The sequence below is a fragment of the Lissotriton vulgaris genome, chromosome 4_1, assembly GCF_964263255.1.
Source record: "Lissotriton vulgaris chromosome 4_1, aLisVul1.2, whole genome shotgun sequence".
Classification (NCBI taxonomy): Eukaryota; Metazoa; Chordata; class Amphibia; order Caudata; family Salamandridae; genus Lissotriton; species Lissotriton vulgaris.
Genome location: NC_141691.1, coordinates 958,982,007 through 959,004,348, shown reverse-complemented (window position 1 = coordinate 959,004,348; position 22,342 = coordinate 958,982,007). Strand labels below are relative to the sequence as shown.

General features: G+C 46.0%; 1 protein-coding gene across 3 annotated transcripts in view; it reads left to right on the top strand.

The window, feature by feature from the left end:
* Positions 1 to 22,342, top strand: part of KDSR (3-ketodihydrosphingosine reductase) — a 580,180-nt gene that overhangs the window by 81,740 nt on the left and 476,098 nt on the right. For all 3 annotated transcript variants that reach the window (XR_015309888.1, XM_086965222.1, XM_086965220.1), the window contains exon 2: positions 41 to 130. Coding sequence is in view for 2 of the 3 variants with exons in the window: in XM_086965222.1 (XP_086821348.1) it covers positions 41 to 130 (90 nt within the window). In the remaining variant the exon portion in view is untranslated. The remainder of the gene's footprint in view (positions 1 to 40; positions 131 to 22,342) is intronic.

The following is a 22,342-nucleotide window of genomic DNA, read 5'->3' as shown; positions in this document are numbered from 1 at the left end:
TTTCTTTCACTTCGAGTGATACTTTCTTTGTGTTCTGCAGGTGACTGGCGGTTCCAGTGGCATTGGGAAATGTATAGCAATGGAATGCTATAAACTAGGTGCATTTATAACGCTTGTTGCTCGAGACGAGGTAAAAAAATCACTTAATACAATTTCTAGATCTTTTTCATTGGATAATTGTGTGTTTTGCCACAGTAAAGTGCAACGTGTCATTGGAAGGGTCTGCCATTGAATTACAAACACCACTTTACTAAACTTTTCCACCATGAACCAACAACCTCCCTTAACCGTCATAACTTATATTCCTGTAAAGTAATGTAGCCCCCAATCGGTAGGGCATCTCGTTCTCGACATGCCTTTGAACACCAACATTACTCTCCTGCGAGTTCTGGAGTGTTTTACCATAAATTGAGTAAACTGTCTATAATTTGTCTCTCATTCATGCTTCTCCATTTATTTGTTGGATATTGTTTCCTCAATACCGCCAAGTTTCTCAGATAAAGTGTCCTGCAACATGCATATAGAAGTTTTGCAGCAAAATGGAAACAAAAGGCACTTTTTTTAAAGTAGTTATTTAGTGTGGTTATCAACACGTGTGAGTATTGTTTGTGCAATTATTTTACATAAGTGAGCATAATGTTTTAGAATGTCATTGGTGTCGGACACAGTTGTGGTGACTGCAGAACAGACTGGGGATACGAGGCCTCATCTGGTGTTCTGGAGCCCGTCCTACCATAGCTCAGCAATGCGGGTCTACTACAACCCTTTCTTCACTTTACTCTAACGGTAGCTGGCGAGCATTCACAGGATACTCAGGATGCTTTTCAGACACCGCCTTTGTGTAGAGTAATTCTTGTAGTAGGAAGCTCAGGGGCTGTCATAAAACTGGTGTACCTACAACACAGGAACAGTAAGGTATGAGCTTTCTGCACCGGGCTGTTCTCAGATCAACAGAAGGAGCACTGTTTATAGAAGCTAGCACCCATCACTGTCTTCAGTGGTGGAACAGTAATACCCTGTTGCAAGGCAAGCCCTTTGCTGACCCAGTTCCGCAAGTGGCCATCACCTCTGTTTCATCACTTGCCGAGTGGGTGATGCATCTAAACATCTTGATTGCCCAACTATCTGGAACTTTTAGTCACACACCTAGTCCTCAAAGTGTTTGTCCAAAATATTCGGGGCAAAGTAGACCTGGTGCGGATGAACAATAAGACTGCTATATTTTATCTGCAAAAGCGAGGCAGCACTCTCTTCTCAACTGTCGGCACCAATGCTGCAAATTTAGCATTGGGAGATTCACCACCGGGTACATCCCATAGTGGAGTACATTCGAGGGGCAGATAATGACTGCAGACTTTTCTTGATTAGAGTGTGAGCTTGACCCTGACATGGTCTCCTAATTACTTCTTATTTTGCCAGTGTATGTTAAACAAATATCAATTCACATTATGTGGGCCCTTAATTAAAATCACCAATACCACCCTCGGTACGTCCACCACTATTGCATGTACCAATGCTACTAACGTACGCTGTGCCAGCATCACCGCTACCAATACCATGTCATGAGTGATGTAATATGTAACGTCATCAGCAGTGCATTGCGGGCGCGCAAGTTATAGTTCACTATAACGGGGGAATTTAAATGGTTTTGTATGAGTGAAATGTCCAGCTAACTATAACATGTGTGAAACCTATGGTTTTTTCAGTGAATTTCTAAGGTTTTTTAGGTTTAAAGCATTTTATTGATATTTACGAAAATAGAAAACCGTTGTCGCAAGGAATCAGTGCTGTGACACAACCATGTAGGAGCGCATTCGGCGCGCAAAGTCTCATCGAACTAAATGCCCATCCGGGCTCAATGCTTGGTGCGTATGCAGCGAAAATAACATTAAAATAAACAAAAAAAACAACCCCCCTTCTCAACTCCCCCCCCCCCCCCCCTCCCACCCCTTCAGTCCCCTCTCACCCCCTCCCCGTCCAGTGCTAAGTTCGCTCTCCCGCCTCACCCCTCCCACGCCGCCTTCCCCTCTCAGCCAGTTCTAATCTAAGACTCATCGATCAGCCGAACCAGCAGGTGATGTTAATCCGGTATCGTGGACATGTGAGTTCTTTAAATTCCGTAACCAGTAGTGAGTGAAACGGTTGCCACAAGTCGTTACATTGCTCCACCTCTCCCGCCACTGTGAGCGACAACTTCTCCATGCCCAGAACATGCCATAATCTATGCAGCCAGCCCGTAATGGAGGGAAGTGTGGTGGTGCGCCAGTGTTTAAGGATGTTTTGAACCGCTGAGCCCAGTGCTATTGCAATTTGCCTGCCTCTACGGGACTTTAGGGGGTACATCAACCGGTTGGGCAGGGAAGCGTGGCAGCTCGATGTCAAAGTGTGTGTCAATCTCGTCCAAGACCTCTTTCCAGTAGGGGCACAGCAGAGGGCAATCCCACAGCACATGCGTAAGTGTGCCTATCTGTCCACAAGCCCGCCAGCATGTGTCCTCAATGTTGCGATTCATTTCATGCAATCTTTCTGGTGTGTAGTACCAGTAAGTGGTTACCTTAGTGAATGTTTCAGTAAGTCCCGTGTGGTATGCGGAATGGCATGCTCGGTATGAAATCTGGTCCCATTCTGTGTGACTCAGAGTCCTCCCTAATTCGCGTTCCCAACGTTCCCTGCCCGGGTTATAAAGATGAGAGGAAGGAGGCTGCAAAAATTTGTAAAGGTCAGAGATTAATTTCGCATCTGAGATGCGTGTCACAAGCCACTTCTCATAGGGTAGAAGCCTCCTGTCCGCTGATTCACGCACCTGCGGCTGCAGCGCCCAGTGGCGCACTTGTAAGTAACGCATTCTCTCCGTTTCAGGTAGTTGATACTCTCGCCTGAGATCCTGAAATGGGATAACGCCATATGGAGTATATATATGAAACAGCGTCCTGCACCCCGCAGTCCGCCATCGCGTGAAGGCCCCCTTGTTCCATCCCGGGGTTGAAATCCGGGTTCTCGACCAATGGTGTGAATCTAAGGTTTTTTTAAATGTAAATTTTTAACTATAACGTGTGTGAAACCTATGGCTTTTTCAGTGAATTTCAAAGGTTTTGTAAATAATTTTTAAATGTATTGTTATTTTTTTTTTGTACTGATTTACCACATTATTTAAAATTATTTATTTTAAGATATTTTATTTTTTAAATTACATAATATTTTTTATATAAATTGAAAAATAAATGTTTTAAAAAAAATTGAAATTGTAATATTTTTTTAATTTATATATTTTATATAGTGGGCAATGATATCCTATGGAAGGAAATTCAAGTTACAGTAACTACGATTAGAATATTTTTCAGGATCAATAGTGGGCTGAAAGATGCAACACTGAGGTCTCTCCTCATAACAGATGAGTTAATCCGAATTCGTGGTTCGGCTGATTTTTGAGGAATTTTTTTAAAGTTCCAAAACTCCACACTTAACCTATGGAAGGAAATTCAAGTTACTGTAAGTATGGTTACAATTGCTTTTCAGGCTCAGTAGTGGGCTGAAAGATGCAGCACTAACCTCTCTCGTGGTAACAGGTGAGCAAATCGGAATTCGTACTTCGGCTGATTTTAGAGGAATATTTCGCTCAATAGTGAAGGAAGGGGTTGGGGCCTGAGGAGACCTGTACAAACACGCCCTGTGACGCGTTTTAGGTTGGGGAATATATTCCTCTTCAATCCTGGGTCATCTGTGAGCCAACTAGCCCATCATGTACCTCCAGTTTGCGCCAGGTAGCTGCGTTGCAGAGAGGTGTTCAGAGGGCACGCCCCCTTTTTACAACACTCTGCAACGCAGCTCCATGGCACTTACTTGAGGTACCCGTTGGACTAGTTGGCCCCTAGGGGACCACTGGATTGAAGAGGAATATATTTCCCAAGCTAAAACGCGCCACAGGGCGTGTTTGCACACATGTCACATCAAGCCCCGTCCCCTACCTTCACCACTGTCTAAACATGCCCTGTAACGCGTTCTAAGTTGCAGGATTAAGTCCCCTTGCATACTGGGGGTCCCTGGGGGCCAACTAGCCCACAAGGAACCTCCAGTATGCGCCCGGGAGCTGTGTTGCAGAGAGGTGTAAAGAGGCCACGCCCCTTTTTACACCTCTCCACAATGCAGCCCCCTGGCGCTTTTACAGAGGGGGAAGTAATTCCTCTTGCATACTGGGGTTCCCTGGGGGACAACTAGCCCACCAGCGACGTCCAGTATGCGCCAGGGAGCTCCATTGCAGAGAGGTATAAAAAGGGGCGTGGCCTCTTTACACGTCTCTGCAAGAGAGCCCCCTTGCCCATACTGGAGGCTCCTGGTGGACAAGTTGGCCCCCAGGGACCCCCAGTATGCGAGGGGATTTACTTCCCCCTCTGCAAACGCACCTAGGGGCGTGTTTGCAGAGGGGTGCAGGGAGGGGGCGTGGTCTCCTCCCGATTCAGTTTTTTTTTTTTTTCAATTTTAAGAAGGGGGGCTGTGTAGCTCCCACTTTTTCTTTTTTTTTTTTTTTTGGCCCTGGGGACCCCATCCCCCAGGGCCTGCCCCCAAATCTTATTTAAAAAAAAAATTTTGACAGGAAGGGGGCCGCGTGGCCCCCCTCCCGTGGCCAATTCCAGCCCAGGGGACCCCATCCCCCGGGGCATGGGCAACTTAATTTTTATTTTTTATACTGGAATGGAGCTGCAGCCCCCCTCCTATGCCCCCTTTAGGCCCCGGGGCCTTACCTTTTATTTTTTTTTTTAGGGAGGGGGCCCTCGTGGCCCCACTCCCGGCCCACTTCTTGCCCCCTACGGTCCCTGCCGGCTCCCCGCATCCCGCCGGCATTGCTTTTCTGTATGGGGAGCAGCTAACATGCTGCTCCCCGGACAGAAAAGCAATCAGCTTTGATTTTTGAAAGAGAGAGCAGGTTTCCTGCTCTCTCTTTCAAAAATCAAAGCAGTTTGCTGTGGTAGGGCGGGAGCTGCGAGGCTCCAGCCCTACCACAGCAAACAGCAGTGTCCCGGGGGTGGGCACCCAGGGACACTGCAGGAGCCGTCCCTGGGGGGTGGTGGTCCCTAGGGCCATCGAGGGCTCCAGGAGGGGGGTCGCGCGGCCCCACTCCCAACATCAACAAAGCCCCGGTGGGTGGTGGTCCCTGGGGCTTGGGGGTCCGTCACAGACCCCCCTATTTGCATATTAGTGCCCCGGGGAGGTGGTGGTCCCCGGGGCGTGTGGGTGGGGCTTGAGCCCCCCCACACAGGTTTTTTATTAAAAATAAAGCCTTACACGCCCCACATCATTACTGTCTTTGCCCGGGGGGGGTGGCGGTCCTCGGGGCAGTGTGGGACGGGATTGGCCCCCCCCCCACTTTTTTTAAATATGCCCGCGGGATTTGGTCCCACCGGGGGCTAATATTAAAAAAAATAAGTCCCCCCCCCCCCCTTCCCCCACGGGGTGTGCGTATGTACGCGTACCCCGTGATTTTTAAATCCTTGTGGGACCCCCTGAGCAGGCCTAGGGCGTCAGGGTGTGTCTATCCTGCCCCCTTTGCATGTTTTGCGCGTTTGTTTTCAGCTTTCTTGTGCCTCGCTTCTACCGAGGCACAAGATGGCTGCTAACACTTCCTGGTTTGAAGTGTTGACAGACACTTGACATCCAATTAGCATGCAGCTCGTGCTCGGGAAGGTGCGCGGACAGTGCGCGCACCGTAACACCTCCAATCTATAGTTATGATTTTACTTTTGATTTTCTCAGGAACTACTTAACGGATTTACACCATACAACAAAAAGGCCCATCTACGAACAGAACTCTACCTTTTTGCCAAATTTGGTGTAATTCCGTTCTGTCATTCAGGCTGTAGCCCCGGCTGAAGGTCCTATGGAAAATTGCATGGGGAAAACACGCTTTGGGACCCCCCTTTTTTCTCTTCCCCCGCAACACGAATCACCCCCAAACTTTCAGGGAAGGAGTAGAGGGGAGCAGGCACTTTTCAGATTCGTCCACCGGCGCCAAAGTTATTCCCAATAGAATGTTGCGGATTTCCTATGGAAACCACCAGGTTCTTTGGCAGAAAGGTATTTATTTTTGTCTTTCCGCTCTGCTGCGACTCGTTTCGAGCATGTAGCAAAGCACCATGAGTTGATGACACCATGTGTTGGCCAAAGTAATTTATTTTAAATCAGCCCTCCGGACGCGTTTCGCCTGACCCGCAGGCTTGTTCACCAAAGTTTTACGACACACCCGCTGATATGGAAGGCGTGTGCATATTCCGGAGTGAGGATTGTATATATAAATATAATTTGAAAAATTGTAAAGGCGCGCACAAAGCACTGGGCAAATGACTTTCTCCCTCTGTGATCAAGGCTGACGCCGAAACGCGTAAGGAAAGGAGACATTCTGCGCTGCTGAGCTTGTTAATACATACCTTTAATCCGGTATTGGGCCTCATGTTGTGCTTTGATGGATGTTAAATTGTCGGGCTGCTCCGTGCCCGATGTTTTGAGGCCGCCCTGTAGGGTGTATTGCTCCTGTGCTCGGAGGCTTTTTGGATATATATATATATATATATATATATATCACTGAGAGCCCAAACGTCATGCACTAACTTGAGCTGAATAAATACTTGCACTAAATGGTCCGTGTCTGCGTCTCCTTGTTCTGGGGAAAAGCCTGAGTGAAGGAAGCAAGACGTGGTATCCTGGATATATATGGATATATATATATATATATATATATATATATATATATATATATATATATATATATATATATATATATATATATATATATATATATATATATTCACACTCACTCTCCACGGCTCGTTTACGGGGGAACCGCCCGTTGTCTGGTGGCGCGTCAAACTGGCAGAGCCCCGCCAGTTATTCAATTTCCAATAATATCCAAGTTATAACGCACTCTCAGAAAACCAGGATAGTACACAGTGTTGCTTTATTGCTGTTACGCGTTTCGGAAGCTTTTGCTCCCTTGCTCACACAACAATACATCAGCACTCCTCCATTTACATACACAGTTCGTGCTGGCTATAGAAACAGGACTGCACATTTCATTTTGGCTGACATCTTGGAGTGTGTTCATGTTAGACTTTTACATTACCCCTGATGTTTTACTTTACTTGCAAGAATTCTTAATCATTCTTTCGGTTAAGTACATTTACTTTACTCTCTTGTTCTTATTCTTTCGCCACAGTGGCTGAATGCGCTAGTCCTTTTCATTACCCCTCTTCTTTCGCCTAGTGGCTTAATAAGGGTCCAATGTCTCTGGGGAGTGCTTTATAAAAATATAAAGTGAAAAAACGTGAACTTAAGTGAATAAATCTTTACATTACTACGTGACGAAATCTTCTACTCTATTCTGTCGGGAATTCTTCCAGGTGACAGGTTCAATTGCTCGTGAAGTGCATGTGCTCCCTAATCTGAGCGTCTTGATTCTACCTGTTAGAGTAAAACAAACATATGATTACAATTATACTAAAATTATGATTAAAAACATATATACACTTTCAAGCTTATGTCACCTGGAAGAATTCACGACAGAATAGAGTAGAAGATTTCGTCACGTAGTAATGTAAAGATTTATTCACTTAAGTTCACGTTTTTTCACTTTATGTTTTTATAAAGCACTCCCCAGAGACATTGGACCCTTATTAAGCCACTAGGCGAAAGAAGAGGGGTAATGAAAAGGACTAGCGCATTCAGCCACTGTGGCGAAAGAATAAGAACAAGAGAGTAAAGTAAATGTACTTAACCAAAAGAATGATTAAGAATTCTTGCAAGTAAAGTAAAACATCAGGGGTAATGTAAAAGTGTAACATGAACACACTCCAAGATGTCAGCCAAAATAAAATGTGCAGTCCTGTTTCTATAGCCAGCACGAACTGTGTATGTAAATGGAGGAGTGCTTATGTATTGTTGTGTGAGCAAGGGAGCAAAAGCTTCCGAAACGCGTAACAGCAATAAAGCAACACTGTGTACTATCCTGGTTTTCTGAGAGTGCGTTATAACTTGGATATTATTGGATATATATATTGAAAACCTTAAAAAACAGTTGATCCCTTTGGAAAATTTGCACTATGCACTTTACTGAGCTAATATGCACTGAAGTTTGTACATTGATTTTTATTAATTTTTGTATATAGGTGTATTGCGATTTTGCATTTATGTAAATATTTATTTTAAATATTTATTGTATTTATTGCGAAATGTTGCACAGTCCGTGGGATAAACTGTAAAAATGAATTAAGGTTTTAAAAATGTAAATTTAACGAAAAAAGTTGAATGGCAAATAGTCCGGTCTAGGCTGAAGTATTTTCTTTATTTCTATAGACTTGGAGCCATGTGACTAATCCAGCACTACAAATCACTGGGTGAAATTTGACCATGTCATGTGATCAAGGGCTCCAGGGCCCGAAACGCGTCATGGCGGACGAGAGGGTGCACGGAAAATAAAATAAGCGTATGAATCAACCTGAGTGGGTCCGTTTTCGTTTCTTTGGCTTCCAGTGTCTTTTGCCGAATTACGAAGTTCCAGACATATATATATATATATATATATATATATATATATATCGACAAGACTCGCTCCAATTGTAACTTCCAGCCGGATTCGCATAGAAGACAAGACAGACCCAGTTTGATGCTTGATTTTTATTTCTTAAACGCCACCAAGATACTCACGATTCGTTTCGGCAGATCCCTGCCTTGATCACATGACAACATCATCGTGAAGCACACCTCTTTTTAAAGTGCCAGAGCTACTATAAACATAAAAGACCTCTTTACATTTACGGGGTCTTTCTTTCTTTTCAATTTTCGTCAACATTGTAATTCTTTATAATTATTGTAAAATACAATTTTAAAATAGCATATTTGTGACGTCAGGGTAAAGGAATGTATATGTAAAATACCATAATGGCCCACAATGTTTGTAAAATACTTTCTCATCCAGGGGATACTCATCAATAGTCATAATCTATGAATAATCCCCGCCCATGTGCGGGATCCCGGAGCATATTGAAAATACATATAAATATATATGTATAAATATGTGAAACATATAATTGGAGCCTAAAAAACCATTTTCTAACTGGCAAAAGTGCTGCAAAAATACATAAATTAGTATACATACAGTAGTACCCTTCCAAACCCTAAGGAAGAAAGAGCAGAAAACATTTGTATACAACAATGCTTTATTGCCATAGGAAAAACTTGTAATTGCAGGCATTTGCCAGTAGGCTGCAGTAGAGTATAAAGCAAACAGAGAAAACTGACACCTTGCCTTTAAGGCATTAGAGTAGGGGTACCGTGCCTTTAAGACCTGAAGGCAACCCCCTGCTCCCATGATGCACCACAGGTGACAGTTGGGTCAGTTCTTTTTTCCGGCTCCTTCTGTGAGGATCCTGTAGCTTGAGCTCTTCAGTTTTCAACTGAAATTGATTTTTTGAGAAAGTTTTCTCAAATATTTCGACATTTTTTGATTAATTAAGGCTTCTGATTTATTTTTCTGTGGTAACCCACAGGAATTTCCTGTCAGAATGCCTGCTCTTTTTTGGAGATGTCCTTCTTGTGAAGATGGCTCTGAATGACCCACATTCTGTTTGTATTGTGTGCCTTCCATCTTCACACATTCCTGAACAGTGCCATCATTGTAAAAAATTGAAAAGTCGGACTCTTCGCGACAGGGAGAGGATTCGACTTCATGCCATGCAGGAGATGGACAAGAGTCACCAGGTGGGTGCTTCTTCAGCCCCTAGATCGTCTCCTACAAGCAAGCACGGCCAAAAACGGCGTCATTCCACCTCTCCTGTCTCCAAAAAGAGGAATGAAGGTCGAAGAACTCCGTCGACGTCGAGGTCGCCGTCGAAAAGGCCCAGATCATCTTCACGACGTCGAAGAACTTCGCCGCAATCAAGTAAGTCGGCGTTGAGGCACCATGCTTCGGGCTCGAAGTCCATGGCTGCTGCTGCATCTAAGTCTCCGTCGACGTCGAGGCTTCCGTCGATGTCGAGACACTCTCCGCCACCCCGGAAGGGATCGGCGTCGAGAGCTAGGACAGCATCTAGGTCGCCGCTGGCTAGCGGGCCGCCATCGAGAGGGTCTGCTAGATCCCATCCTTCGACGTCAAGGAGGTCGACGCCGAGGCGACGCCAGGAAAGGTCGCCGTCGACGCGACGTCGAGGAAGATCATCGTCGAGACGACGTCAAGAATCGTCGTCGACTCGACGTCATGATACACCTCCACCTGATCGACGTTGAGGAAGATCGACGTCGAGGTCTCCGGATCGACGTCGAGGTTCACAGCCGAGTTTTCCACGACGTAGTCGATCACCGTCGAGAGCTTCAAGGCACCGCTCGACGCCACTGGTCACCCAGACTTCTTCGACGTCGAGGATTTCGCCGTCGAGGGATAAAGTGACAGCAGAGGTGGAGTCTCCTGGTTCTAAGACTTCAGGAAAATGATCTTCTCCTGGCTTGAATATTGTGCAGGTCTCCCAAGAATCTTCGCACAGATCTGCGGGCAGCTTGACTCATCCTCAAGGGGCTGTATCTGGACAGAGTAGTCCGGGCTCGGCTTACTCCCGTACTTATTCCCCTTCGAAGGCAAAGACTCCAGCCAGACCAGCTAGATCTCCTCGGAATCCCAGGATTTCACCCAGGCCTAGATCTAGAGTCAGATCACGGTCACCAGTTCGGTCAAGGACACCTGTTAGACCAAAATCTCCAATCCGGCCAAGAACAAGGTCTCCATCAAGTCATCGTTCTAGGTCCAGGGGCAGTCACAGCAGGCATCGTGACAGGTCCCATAGGAGGCGGCGTACAAGATCCTCTACAAGATCGTCTTCGACTAGGTCCTCTTACCGAGGTTATTCTCCGACCTACTCCTCAACGCCTCCTTCCCGAGTCTCTCCGATTGATGACCTCGCGACTTTCTCCGATGTCCTGGTCAGGGGAGCAAAAAAGCTGAATATCACGCTGAACACTCCAGTGGTTCCCACTTCTGTGATTTTTGATACCCTCCGTCATCGTACAGCGCCCAGGCCTCTACTACCTCTGGTTCCCGGTCTCCTGGAACCAGCTATGGCTACTTTTCTCACACCAGCAGTGGTGGGATCTGTTCCGTCTCGGATAGCCAAAAAGTACAGGGCCCCTCCAGAAGATCCTTTGTTCCTCAGATCGGATCCCCCTGCGGACTCCATCATTGTGGCGGCTGCCATGAAGTCCCATGCAGGGTCTACTTCTTCCTCAGTACCACCTGAAAAAGATAGCAAGCTTATGGACTCTTTTGGTAGGAAGGTGTGCAACACCTCCTCCTCCTTTATGAAGGTGGCTAGTGCCTTTGCCTTGCTTGGAAGGTACGACAGGTCCCTTTGGGATTCTCTTACTCGCTTTACTGACAAGCTCCCCAAGGAAGATCGCCAAGATTTTCTGGAGACTTTACAGGAGGGAGGCTTGGTAGCCAATCAGGTTATTAGCGCCGCAGTGGATGCCTCTGACCTTGCAGCTCATGGCTACTCAAGCGGTATTTGTTCCCGCCGTTCGGCCTGGCTCCGCCTGACGGGACTCAAACCAGACGCCCAGAAGAAGATTCTGAATTTGCCCTTCAATGGGAAATCTCTGTTTGGTCCACACACTGACGACGAAATGTCCAAAATGAAAGCAGAAATGGACACCGTCAAAGCTGTGGGATTGGAAAAACGCAAGGAGTTCAAGACGCGTTTTCGTCAAGGAGACAGGAAGGCCTTCCAACAGAGGGTTCAAACCCCTCAGTGGCAATCCCAGTCTCAACAGAAGACACAGTTCCAGCAGCGTCGTCCTGGAAGAGGAAGAGGTGGCAATAACAGGCAGCAGTCTTCCTCAAAGCAGCCTCCTAAGCCCTGAGCCATTGCTTCCTCCACGTCTGTTCACCACTCCGGTGGGAGGGAGTGTTTCTCAACATCTGACAGAGTGGGAATCCATTACAAAAGACAAATGGGTGCTGAGTATTGTGCATCATGGCTACTTGCTGAGGTTCAAGTCTCCTCCTCCGCAGGTATTCCCCCAATTGCAGCATCTTCCATGTTACAAGACTCAATTGCTACGGGAAGAAGTCTCCATCCTTCTAGAAAAAAGGGCTATAGAGGAGGTTCCCGCAACTCAAAGAAATCAAGGAGTGTACTCCCGATATTTCCTGGTTCAGAAACGAGGATCTGTCAAAGAATACAGGCCAATTCTAGACCTAAAGTTCTGTATGCTTGCCCTGCACCAGATCTTCCCACATCTTCATCAGGGAGATTGGATGTGCGCCATCGACTTGCAGGACGCCTACTTCCACATACCAGTGTCAATCAAACACCGGAAGTTTCTAAGGTTTCAGATCGGACGTCGTCACTACCAATATCGAGTACTGCCGTTTGGCCTGAAATCTGCACCTCGGACATTCTCAAAATGCATGGCGGTGGTGGCTGCTTTTCTCCGAAAAAGAAAGATCTTTGTCTATCCATATCTAGACGATTGGTTGTTGAAGAGCTCCACCCCGTCGCTGCTTCAGAACAATCTGTCGTTCTGCCTCAAACTAATGGAGTCGTTGGGACTTCACGTCAATCTAAAGAAATCAGTTCTCAACCCTTCCCAGCGGATCCACTACCTGGGTGCTTCTCTGGACTCACTTCAGGCAAGCGTGTGTCCTTCGGAAGAGAGGTTGTCATCTATGCTCCTGAAAGGTCGCCTTCTTCTGAACAATCGGGCTCCCACAGCCAGACAAGTGTCTTCTCTGCTGGGATCGATGGCTTGATGCATTTACATTGTGCCCAATGCTCGCCTTCATATGAGACCTCTACAACAAGCCCTGGAAGATCAGTGGTCTCAGAGATCGGACCAGTGGGAAGACCGAGTCTTGCTTCCTCAAGGGGCCAGGGACTCGATCAGATGGTGGCTGAAACGATCCAATCTTCTCCGAGGAGTGCCATTCCATTGTCCTCCTCCATCTCAGTCGATTGTCACCGATGCCTCTCTCCAAGGCTGGGGTGCTCACATGGACCAACTCCAAGTTCAAGGTCTTTGGTCCGAGGTAGAGCAAGGCTACCATATCAACTTCCTGGAGCTTCGAGCAGTTCATCTTGCTCTCAAGTCTCTTTATCCTGCTCTGCGCACCAACCACCTACAGGTTCAGACGGACAACACAACAACTATGTTCTATCTGAACAAGCAGGGAGTCACAAGGTCGAGAGTCTTGTCTCTGGAAGCACAAGCGATCTGGCATTGGCTCCTAGCAAGAGGCCTATCCATCGTGGCAGTTCATCTACCAGGGATTCAAAACGTCCAAGCAGGCTGCCTCAGCAGAGTCTTCGTAGAAGCGCACAATTGGGTGCTCAACGAGGAAGTGGCTCAAGAGGTTTTTCGGTGTTGGGGCGTACCGGACGTAGACCTGTTCGCAGACGCGGCAAACACAAAATGCCCCGTCTTCGCCTCCAGGTTCCCCCAACAGGGATCACTGGGGAATGGCCTTTTGATCAACTGGTCTCAGACGTTACTCTACGCCTTTCCTCCCCTGCCTCTGATCCCGGCGGTGATCCAGAAGTTCTACAGGACCAACACCAGAATGATCCTGATAGCACCAGAGTGGCCACGCCAGTGGTGGTACCCTGATCTTCTTCAGATGTCGGAGGTTCCTCACCGGCGACTACCATGCCGTCCAGACTTGCTGACCAAAGACCAGGGGAAGGTTTTGCACCCCAACCTTCCTTCTCTTCGCTTGACGGCATGGCTCCTGAGGTCATCCAGTATGGACATCTAGACCTTCCAGCAGACTGCATGAATATTCTTAAGGAATCGAAACGACCCTCTACTAGGAAGTGCTACGCTTTCAAGTGGAAGAGGTTCTTCTTATGGTGTCGTGAGCACTCTCTTGACCCGATACATGGTCAAGAACAGGTGATTCTTCCATATTTACTGCATTTAGTGAAATCAGGATTGAAATACCCCTCCATCAGGGTTCATTTAGCTGCCATCACAGCATACAGGAAGTCTCCCAGTCAGACATCTTTCTTCCTTATGCCTGTAGTTAAGGATTTCCTAGAAGGCCTGAAAAGTCTTCCCACCGGTGAGGTCTCCCTCTCCTCCCTGGGAGCTGAATATTGTACTGACTAAACTGATGAGTGCTCCTTTCGAGCCTATCCATAAGGCCTCTTTGCAGCACTTGACCTGGAAAGCTGCTTTTTTAGTGGCGATTACCTCTGCCCGTAGGGTCAGCGAAATCCAGGCCTTGTGTTGCAAGGAACCTTACACAGTTTTTCATGCCAATAGGGTGGTTTTAAGAACACACCCAAGTTTCCTGCCTAAGGTGGTTTCAGACTTTCATATCAACCAGTCTATTACCTTACCTACCTTTTTTCCTAATCCTTCCACTCCCCCGGAGAGGTCATTACACTCCCTTGACCTCCGGAGGGTCCTGAAGTTTTTACTTGTCAAAAACCCTGCCTCTGAGAAAGTCTGACCGGCTTTTTGTTAACTATGGCAGTACTAATACTGGTCTGTCAGCTTCCAAACGGTCAATTTCTCGCTGGATTGTCTCCTGTATAGCTTTTGCTTATAAACTAGCTAACAAAACCTTACAGGGTAGACCACATGCACATTCTACCAGAGGGAAAGCTTCCACTACAGCTCTCCTTCGTAATGTTCCTATTTCTGAAATTTGTAAAGCGGCAACTTGGCTGTCTGTCCATACCTTTACCCGCCATTATTGCCTGGCCTCAGATACTCAGGCCGATGCCAGAGTAGGGCATGCCTCTTTAAGGAACTTGTTTGCCTAAGATGTATTGTCAATATATGTCTTAGATTTTCTGTGAAGTTTTTACACTTCTTGCTCGTCCGCGAGACTTTGGGTATGAGCTTGCTAATCTATTCATAGATTATGACTATTGATGAGTATCCCCTGGATGAGAAGGATTAGTTACTTACCTGTAATCCTAGTTCTCATCCAGGGGTATACTCATCAAAGTCATAAGCTCCCGCCCACCTCCCCGGACGAGCAAAGTTACAAAGTTATGAGATGTTTTATTATGGATCTCCTCAGGTGTTTTTCACCTCCAAAAAGAACTGACCCAACTGTCACCTGTGGTGCACCATGGGAGCAGGGGGTTGCCTTCAGGTCTTAACCACATGGCTGCTGCGGGGATTTTTGCGCTGTGCTGCAAATTGCTCTTTTGCTGCAGTTATGACGAGCTCAGCTCGTCATCAGCACACGACACCCGTGGGTGATGACGAGCTGAGCTCGTCATCAGCATCGAAAGGGTTAAAGGCACAGTACCCCTACTCTAATGCCTTAAAGGCAAGGTGTCAGTTTTCTCTGTTTGCTTTATACTCTACTGCAGCCTACTGGCAAATGCCTGCAATTACAAGTTTTTCCTATGGCAATAAAGCATTGTTGTATACAAATGTTTTCTGCTCTTTCTTCCTTAGGGTTTGGAAGGGTACTACTGTATGTATACTAATTTATGTATTTTTGCGGCACTTTTGCCAGTTAGAAAATGTTTTTTTAGGCTGCAATTATGTTTCACATATTTATACATATATATTTATATGTATTTTCTATATGCTCCGGGATCCCGCACATGGGCGGGGATTATTCATAGATTATGACTTTGATGAGTATACCCCTGGATGAGAACTAGGATTACAGGTAAGTAACTAATCCTTTTCAGCCCACATTAACCATTTAGTTAAAAAATATGGGTATATAATAATACTTGTAAAATACATTGTTTCACACAATATTTGCATAAATGCATTTTCGTATAGGCCATCATATTACACAAACCTATAACTGCGACCATTTACCCTCGAACTCACTGAATCATTCCCCCGATACATGTGTATCTTTACGTTTTCTGTGATGTGCTACTACTTAAAGAAAACCAATTAATTCACCCTATTGGTGTATTATAGAAGTATAAAGTGCTTTAAAGTGCATAAATGAAAAAGTGTAAACATGAGTAATTCACCATACTGTGCTTATCTATATTCGTAATACCTATAACGTTATGCAGTAATAATTATCTCATTTCACAGTAACTTAGAATACAGTACCTATGGACAAATTAGCAAATTCTGTATTTTTGTATTAAGGACATGATTCCCACTATTAGTTAAGAAACAACACCTTTCTTTTTTTTTTTTTTTAAAGTTTTTGAAAACCTTTATTGAGCATCGAATCAGAACAAATACGGGCCTACAACCTGCCGGCCGGCCACGAAAACAGTTAAGCGCCAATGCAACTTTACGGCGACACAGTAATATTTCTCATTGTAAGCAAGCATTAAAAAGGTTACACTGTAATTACCATATTACCATGTCCCAGAATCAGTGAAGGTTAATTTTTAAAAGTTTTCATCGCAACCATTAAGATCAGGTCATACTACTCCGCACTTATACAAATAAGAAAAAGACTAGGTCCATGTAGGTGGGACTCGACAATAGACACCCTTACCAATCAGTACAGTTCGCAACATGCAAGTTCCAGCCAGAGGATGGCCACAAATTATGCACACCCCTAAAGAGGACGCAACATCCCAACGAACACCGCGCTACCACCCATCCCCCAGTATGCCTATCACGGGCCTAGAAAAGGAGAAGTTATATAATAACAAGAAGGCACCATAGAAAGAAACACGAACTAAAATTTACCCCCCCACCCTACACACATGCAGAGGCTACGGCCTACCCCCCACCCCGCCTAGCAGAGTGTTTGTCTCCCCATAACCCGAAATATAGTAAGAGAAGAGAAAATGGAGAAGGAGAAAAAGAAAAGGGAAAAAAGGAGAAAAAGAAAGAATACAAAGAGAAGTAGAAAAGGAGAAAAAAAAAAAAGGAAAATCTCACTCTTGAGTATAGGGAGTAAGAAAAGTATGTAAACTAATCTGAAGCTCCCAAGAAACAAAGAAAGTGGGGGAGGAGCCCGCAGTCATCAGGCCACCAGGACTTACGAGCACTGCAATGGTACCTGCATCAGATATAGCACCGATTGTGGAGACAGCACACTAATAAGAACCAAACAGCCCATCCCCCGACCCCCACTCCGCCCAGAGCCGACATATTGGCTACGGTGATAAACAATAGGATTCTGGAGCCACCATTTTACAATGAAAGAAACGTCTCCCCCAATGCACTAAACAAAGCCAAAAAAAAACGTTCCAGGCCAGGTCAGTTCCAAACAATCAGCAAGCCAAAGTACGAGGGAACCTCAGCCTTGGCCAGTGCGCCAAAATACTTCCAGATGTGTCCACAACTGTACTCTCCCCTCAAACTGGACAAGGGAACAAAATGGCCACCCCCAACAAGGAAGACAAAGAGGAGGAGGAAGTGAGCATCCCCAAGAAACCACAGTGCCGATATCCAAGTGGCGGGGCGACCCCCCCGCCGTCGTCAATTGAGTCACACTCCGCAAACGCAGAGAAAGAGTCACGGTGGCAGAGGCAGGGAGGGGACCATCGCCCAAGAAGTCTCCGGGGAATGCCTTGTTGTTAAGGGAGCAGCAACCGTATCAGGCAGTACAGCGGAAAGGGACTCGGCAACAGTATCTTCGGCAATATTGCAACAGTCTGCCACATATCCAGGGTCCGGACGCATCTCCACAGTCACGCAATGCAAGTCTGTCTCCCAAGCAGGGGTAGATAGCGGCAGCTGGGGGCCAGTCGAGTTCAGACCTGTAGGACACGAGGCAGCTCCCACTATCTTTTGTTCTAGCGCACGGGCTTGTCGCCGCCATGACACCCGCAAGTCGAGCAGGGCAGCCAAGATGTCGCCATAAGTCAGCCCCCTCAGCGTTGCTGGCTGACTTTCGCTGCGCGGATGTTCCCCCGGGTCGTTAACTGATGCAGGCATGAGGGGGAAGCTGCCCATCGCAGACGGAGACAGCCATCGTCCTCCTACTTGGGAGGGGGCGCCAGGGCCACCCCAGCAACAGGCTCGCGGTGCAGAGAGGGGGGGGGCGGCCGTGCAGGCGGGAGCTGAAAAAGTATGAGCCCCCAACAGGTTAGCGGCACGCAGGTCCAGGGCAGGGCAGAGTGAAGGCTTATTTTCGGATCGGCGGCATGGAAGGGCAGCGGTAGTGTAGGAACCCGAAAATGGGCTCCGTACAGTCAGTGAGCAGCAATGCGGGAGAAAAACGCTGCATTCCGGCTTTCAGCTTCTGTCGGAAGCAGGGAATCCCAACAAGGAGTCTTACCGCTCAAAAGGGGGGCGATGCAAGCAGCCTCCGCGATCAGCAGCTCTCCTGCCCCAGCCTGTGCCGTGTCTGCGTGCCCGGTCGAGGGCGCCCAGCCGTGTCCAATGACGCCGACCCGCTCCAGGTCCCGGGTCGAAGTTGGAGGGCAGAGAACGGTACTAATTCACCGTAGAAACGGTCGGTAAGGATCTCAAAAGAGCACCGGCGACTTCCGTGCTCGCGTGCCTCCTTTTGTACCAGATCCAGTCAGGATTATTGCCAGCAGTTCGGTGCAGGATCGGACGGCTCGTGGAGCCTAGAGCCTACACGTCCGTCCCGGTCGCCATCTTGGCTCCTCCCCAACAACACCTTTCTTATATTAAAACGATGCGTTAAAAACGAATTAGTCATAATTCTAAAATTTGCTGTAAAAATCCATATATATTAACTATGTACATAGAAAAAATATAAATAACCAATAAAAATAAGTTCTAAAAGATATTAATTGATCTATACTTCCTCTAAAATACAAAACCATTCTAAAATTTCCAATATTCTAAATGAGTAAGCTAAACCAATCTTCCCAAATTTTTCTGGTGGTACACATATTTATCTGTTTGAATTCTTTCATGATATGGCTACTCACCTTTTCTATTTATTTTATCTTCACATTTTTACACATTTAGATACATCTGAAATATATGTATATATTTGTTCTTTCATGGTGTTAATCTACGTCAGTCTAGGTATGTGTGTAGGTCTTCCCCCATGTTCAAACCGTTTGGCTGTTAGTAAAATGTAATGGGTCTCTAGACGACGTAGCATTCCCTCCCTATCACCGCCTCTCCTTTGGATGGGGACACTATCAATCAAATAGTATTTCAGATCTTTTGGCTTCCCCCCCATGATGTTCCTTGAAGTGGCGGGCCACCGGGTAGCTAGGGTCACTGTTGGTAATTGCCCTAAGATGTTGTAATATACGTTGATGTCCCGGCAGTTTGGTACTTCCAACGTATCGAAGATTGCAGCTACATTCCAAAACATATACTACACATTCACTCTTGCAAGTTAAATGCTGTCTGATCAGTTGGGGCTTTGAGCTGAAAGCTGTTAGAAATTATGTTTTGTTGATGCCAAATTTGCACGCTTTACAGCTAATACATTTATGAAACCCCTTCCTTGCCGTTAGCCACTCTGTAGTGCTTTTACATTCAGGACTACTTGTTATCAGTACATCTGCCATTGATGTGGATTTTCTAAATGTTATGGCCGGATGTTCCGGAAGAGAGTTACCAATGATAGGGTCATCTTTTACTTTGTGCCAATTATTTTGGACTATTTTGCGCAATGCCTTATGTTGGCGATTTATAGGTAAGAATCAATCTAGGGGCTTCTTCTCTCATCGGTAGCATGTCATGTTGGGTTTTAGGGAGTGCATTCACTGTTTCTAAAAGATCTTCCCTAGCCTTCATCCTAGATTTCTGAATCGCGCTTTTAATAGTCTTGGCACTATATCCCGGTCCATAAACCTCAATTTGCTTTCTTCCTGATTTTTAACAAGTTCCGCCTCACTACTGCATATTCTGCGCAATCTTAACATCTCCCCACAGGGGATAATATGTATGAGATGGGACGGATGCGCACTAGTTGCGTGTAGTAGGGTGTTCCCCGAAGTTTCTTTTCTAAACAGAGTGGTACAGATTTTTGAATTTTCTTTTTTTACCAGTACATCCAGGAATGAGATTTGTTCGCTGCTTATGTGTGATGTGAAGTTTAGATTCATATTATTTATATTTAGAGAGGCAATAAACTCCTCTGCTTCTACCTTGGTTCCATTCCATATGATCATTAGATCTATATATCGCAGCCACGATATCACTTTGTCATTGTGTGTGTCCCCATGTTGCCTTTTGAGGACGAGCTCCTCCCACCAGCCCATGAATAAACATGCATAACTTGGGGAGAAGCTGGCCCCCATGGCAACACCTTGCACTTGACGGAACATTTGTTTCCTGAAGAGGAAAAAGTTGTGTTCTAAACAGAAAACCAACATATCCATAAGCATTCTATTATGTGATGTAAATTCTATTGGCCTTCTGTCCAGAAAGTAGCTAACTGCCTTAATACCATCTGGATTTTTTATACACGTATACAGGTAAGTAACGTCAAGTGTAATAAATAGATACCCCTCCTTCCAATCCCCCTTTTCAATCTTTGATAGGAAGTCCCCCGTGTCTCTTACATACGAATCTAACTTCTGGACGTGCTCCTGAAGAAAAAAGTCTATATATTTAGACAAATTTTCAAGGGGTCCGTCACAGGCCGCGATGATAGGACGTCCGGGCGGTTTTTCTCTGTTTTTTTTGATTTTCGGTATGAAATATATTACCGGTGTTTTAGGGAAATCTTTCTTCAAGAATTTAAACTCTTCCAAATTCAATAATCCCTTGCTCTTCCAAGCCAGTAGTATACCACACAGTTCATCTTGCATTTGTTTGTAGCGGAGAGGGGTGCTATGATGGTAGCATTGGATGTCATTGAGTTGCATTTCTGCTTCGGCTAAATAGTCTGCTAGGGGCCACAACACTATATTTCCCCCTTTGTCCGAATTTCTTATTACTATGTTGTTCTGTTTTTTCAATTTTTCCATTAGTGCCCCATAGCTCCTTTCTTGACTGGTCACTTTCCTCTTAGTCTCATGTGTTTTGGTATTTAATTTCTTTATTTGATTTGTTACAATGTCATTGAACACGTCTATGTTATCCTTAGCCATAATGGGCACAAACTTCGACTTTCTCTTGAAAGGAGTATCAGGTTTCTTATTACCGATATCGGTTATCTCCTGAGTGAATATGTATGGAAATCCCCTTTGGGGTGTCCTGCATTTCTTGCGAGGGGATACCATCTATTGAACTTGTAGGCAAATTAACAATGGATTGTAGATCAGATAGTAATTCATGATCACCTGCAGCCAAGTTTGGTAAAGCCGTTGCCTCGGCAGGCACAGTGCCTGTTTTATTTTTTGATTTAATTTGTTCATGATATTTGCGCAGCTTTAGTTTTCTTATGTGCTGGTACACATCCGCTCTGGTCCTGGTATATTGAAAGTTCGACTCAGGGCAATATGACAAGCCTAAGGATAAAAGTTGGGTCTCTGCTGCTGATAAATGTATCTGCGCTAGGTTTATGATTGTGTTCTCATTTGGTTGCGGGGTTGTACGATCACTTACTTTGATTTTTTGTTCTTCCATGACCCCCTTCCCCAACCTCCTCGTTTTGGCGCGTTGTTTGTTGGCAGTCCTCCTTGCCCTCCTCCTCTTTGTGCGCCGTTTTTTGCCGATTGCATTGTACTTTAGCGAAGTGTGTCCCGCCGACTTTCCTCACGTATTCTAATTCCTCCGCCATTGTTAGTTTCACCATATATTCAGTTCCATCATCACCTTCCGCTCCTGAGCCATTTTCCGTCTTTCTTAATCTAGAGTAGTGGTTCAGAAGAGACAGGACTGTCTGCTGAGAACTGTCTCTTAGGTTGTAAGTGAGTGTAGTAGTTAAGGCTATAGGGAGCGCTAAGTCTCTCGCATGTTTCTTGTTTTTAGTAAGTTTAAATTCTATTTTATGAAGTATATTGAAGTTTACTTTGTTGGATGATGTCATCAGTGATGTCACTGACCATATCATGAGTTATGTAATATGCGAGCTTATAAGCAGTGCATTGCAGTGGCGTAGGTTACAGTTGGGGCCATGTGATGGTGTCCCTCTCGAGAGAGGCGCCGACCAACCCAACATGGCAGCCGCCGAAACAGGAAGTGGAGTTGGCGCTCTAGCGTCAGAAACGGAACCAGCGCCCGTGGCGGTTGAAAAACATAGCCGGCGTTCGGTATGGCGTTCATCTGTGTCGGAGCAGGAGGACACGACCGAAGAGGGACCGAAGGACAAGCAGAGGAACCCGACCCGAGGGAAGAAGAGGAGATGCCGCTGAGGTGCACGGCAAAGGAACAGAGCTGGAGCTGCGCACCAGCAAAGAGGAGACAGCGTGGGAAAACTGCTCCAGGAGCACTGCGCCCGGGACCATTGTACTCCCCGACGACAAGGAGGCTTGGTCTCCCAACACCACGGCCCAGGAAGGTCGTGGAAGCAGGCAAGTACCCG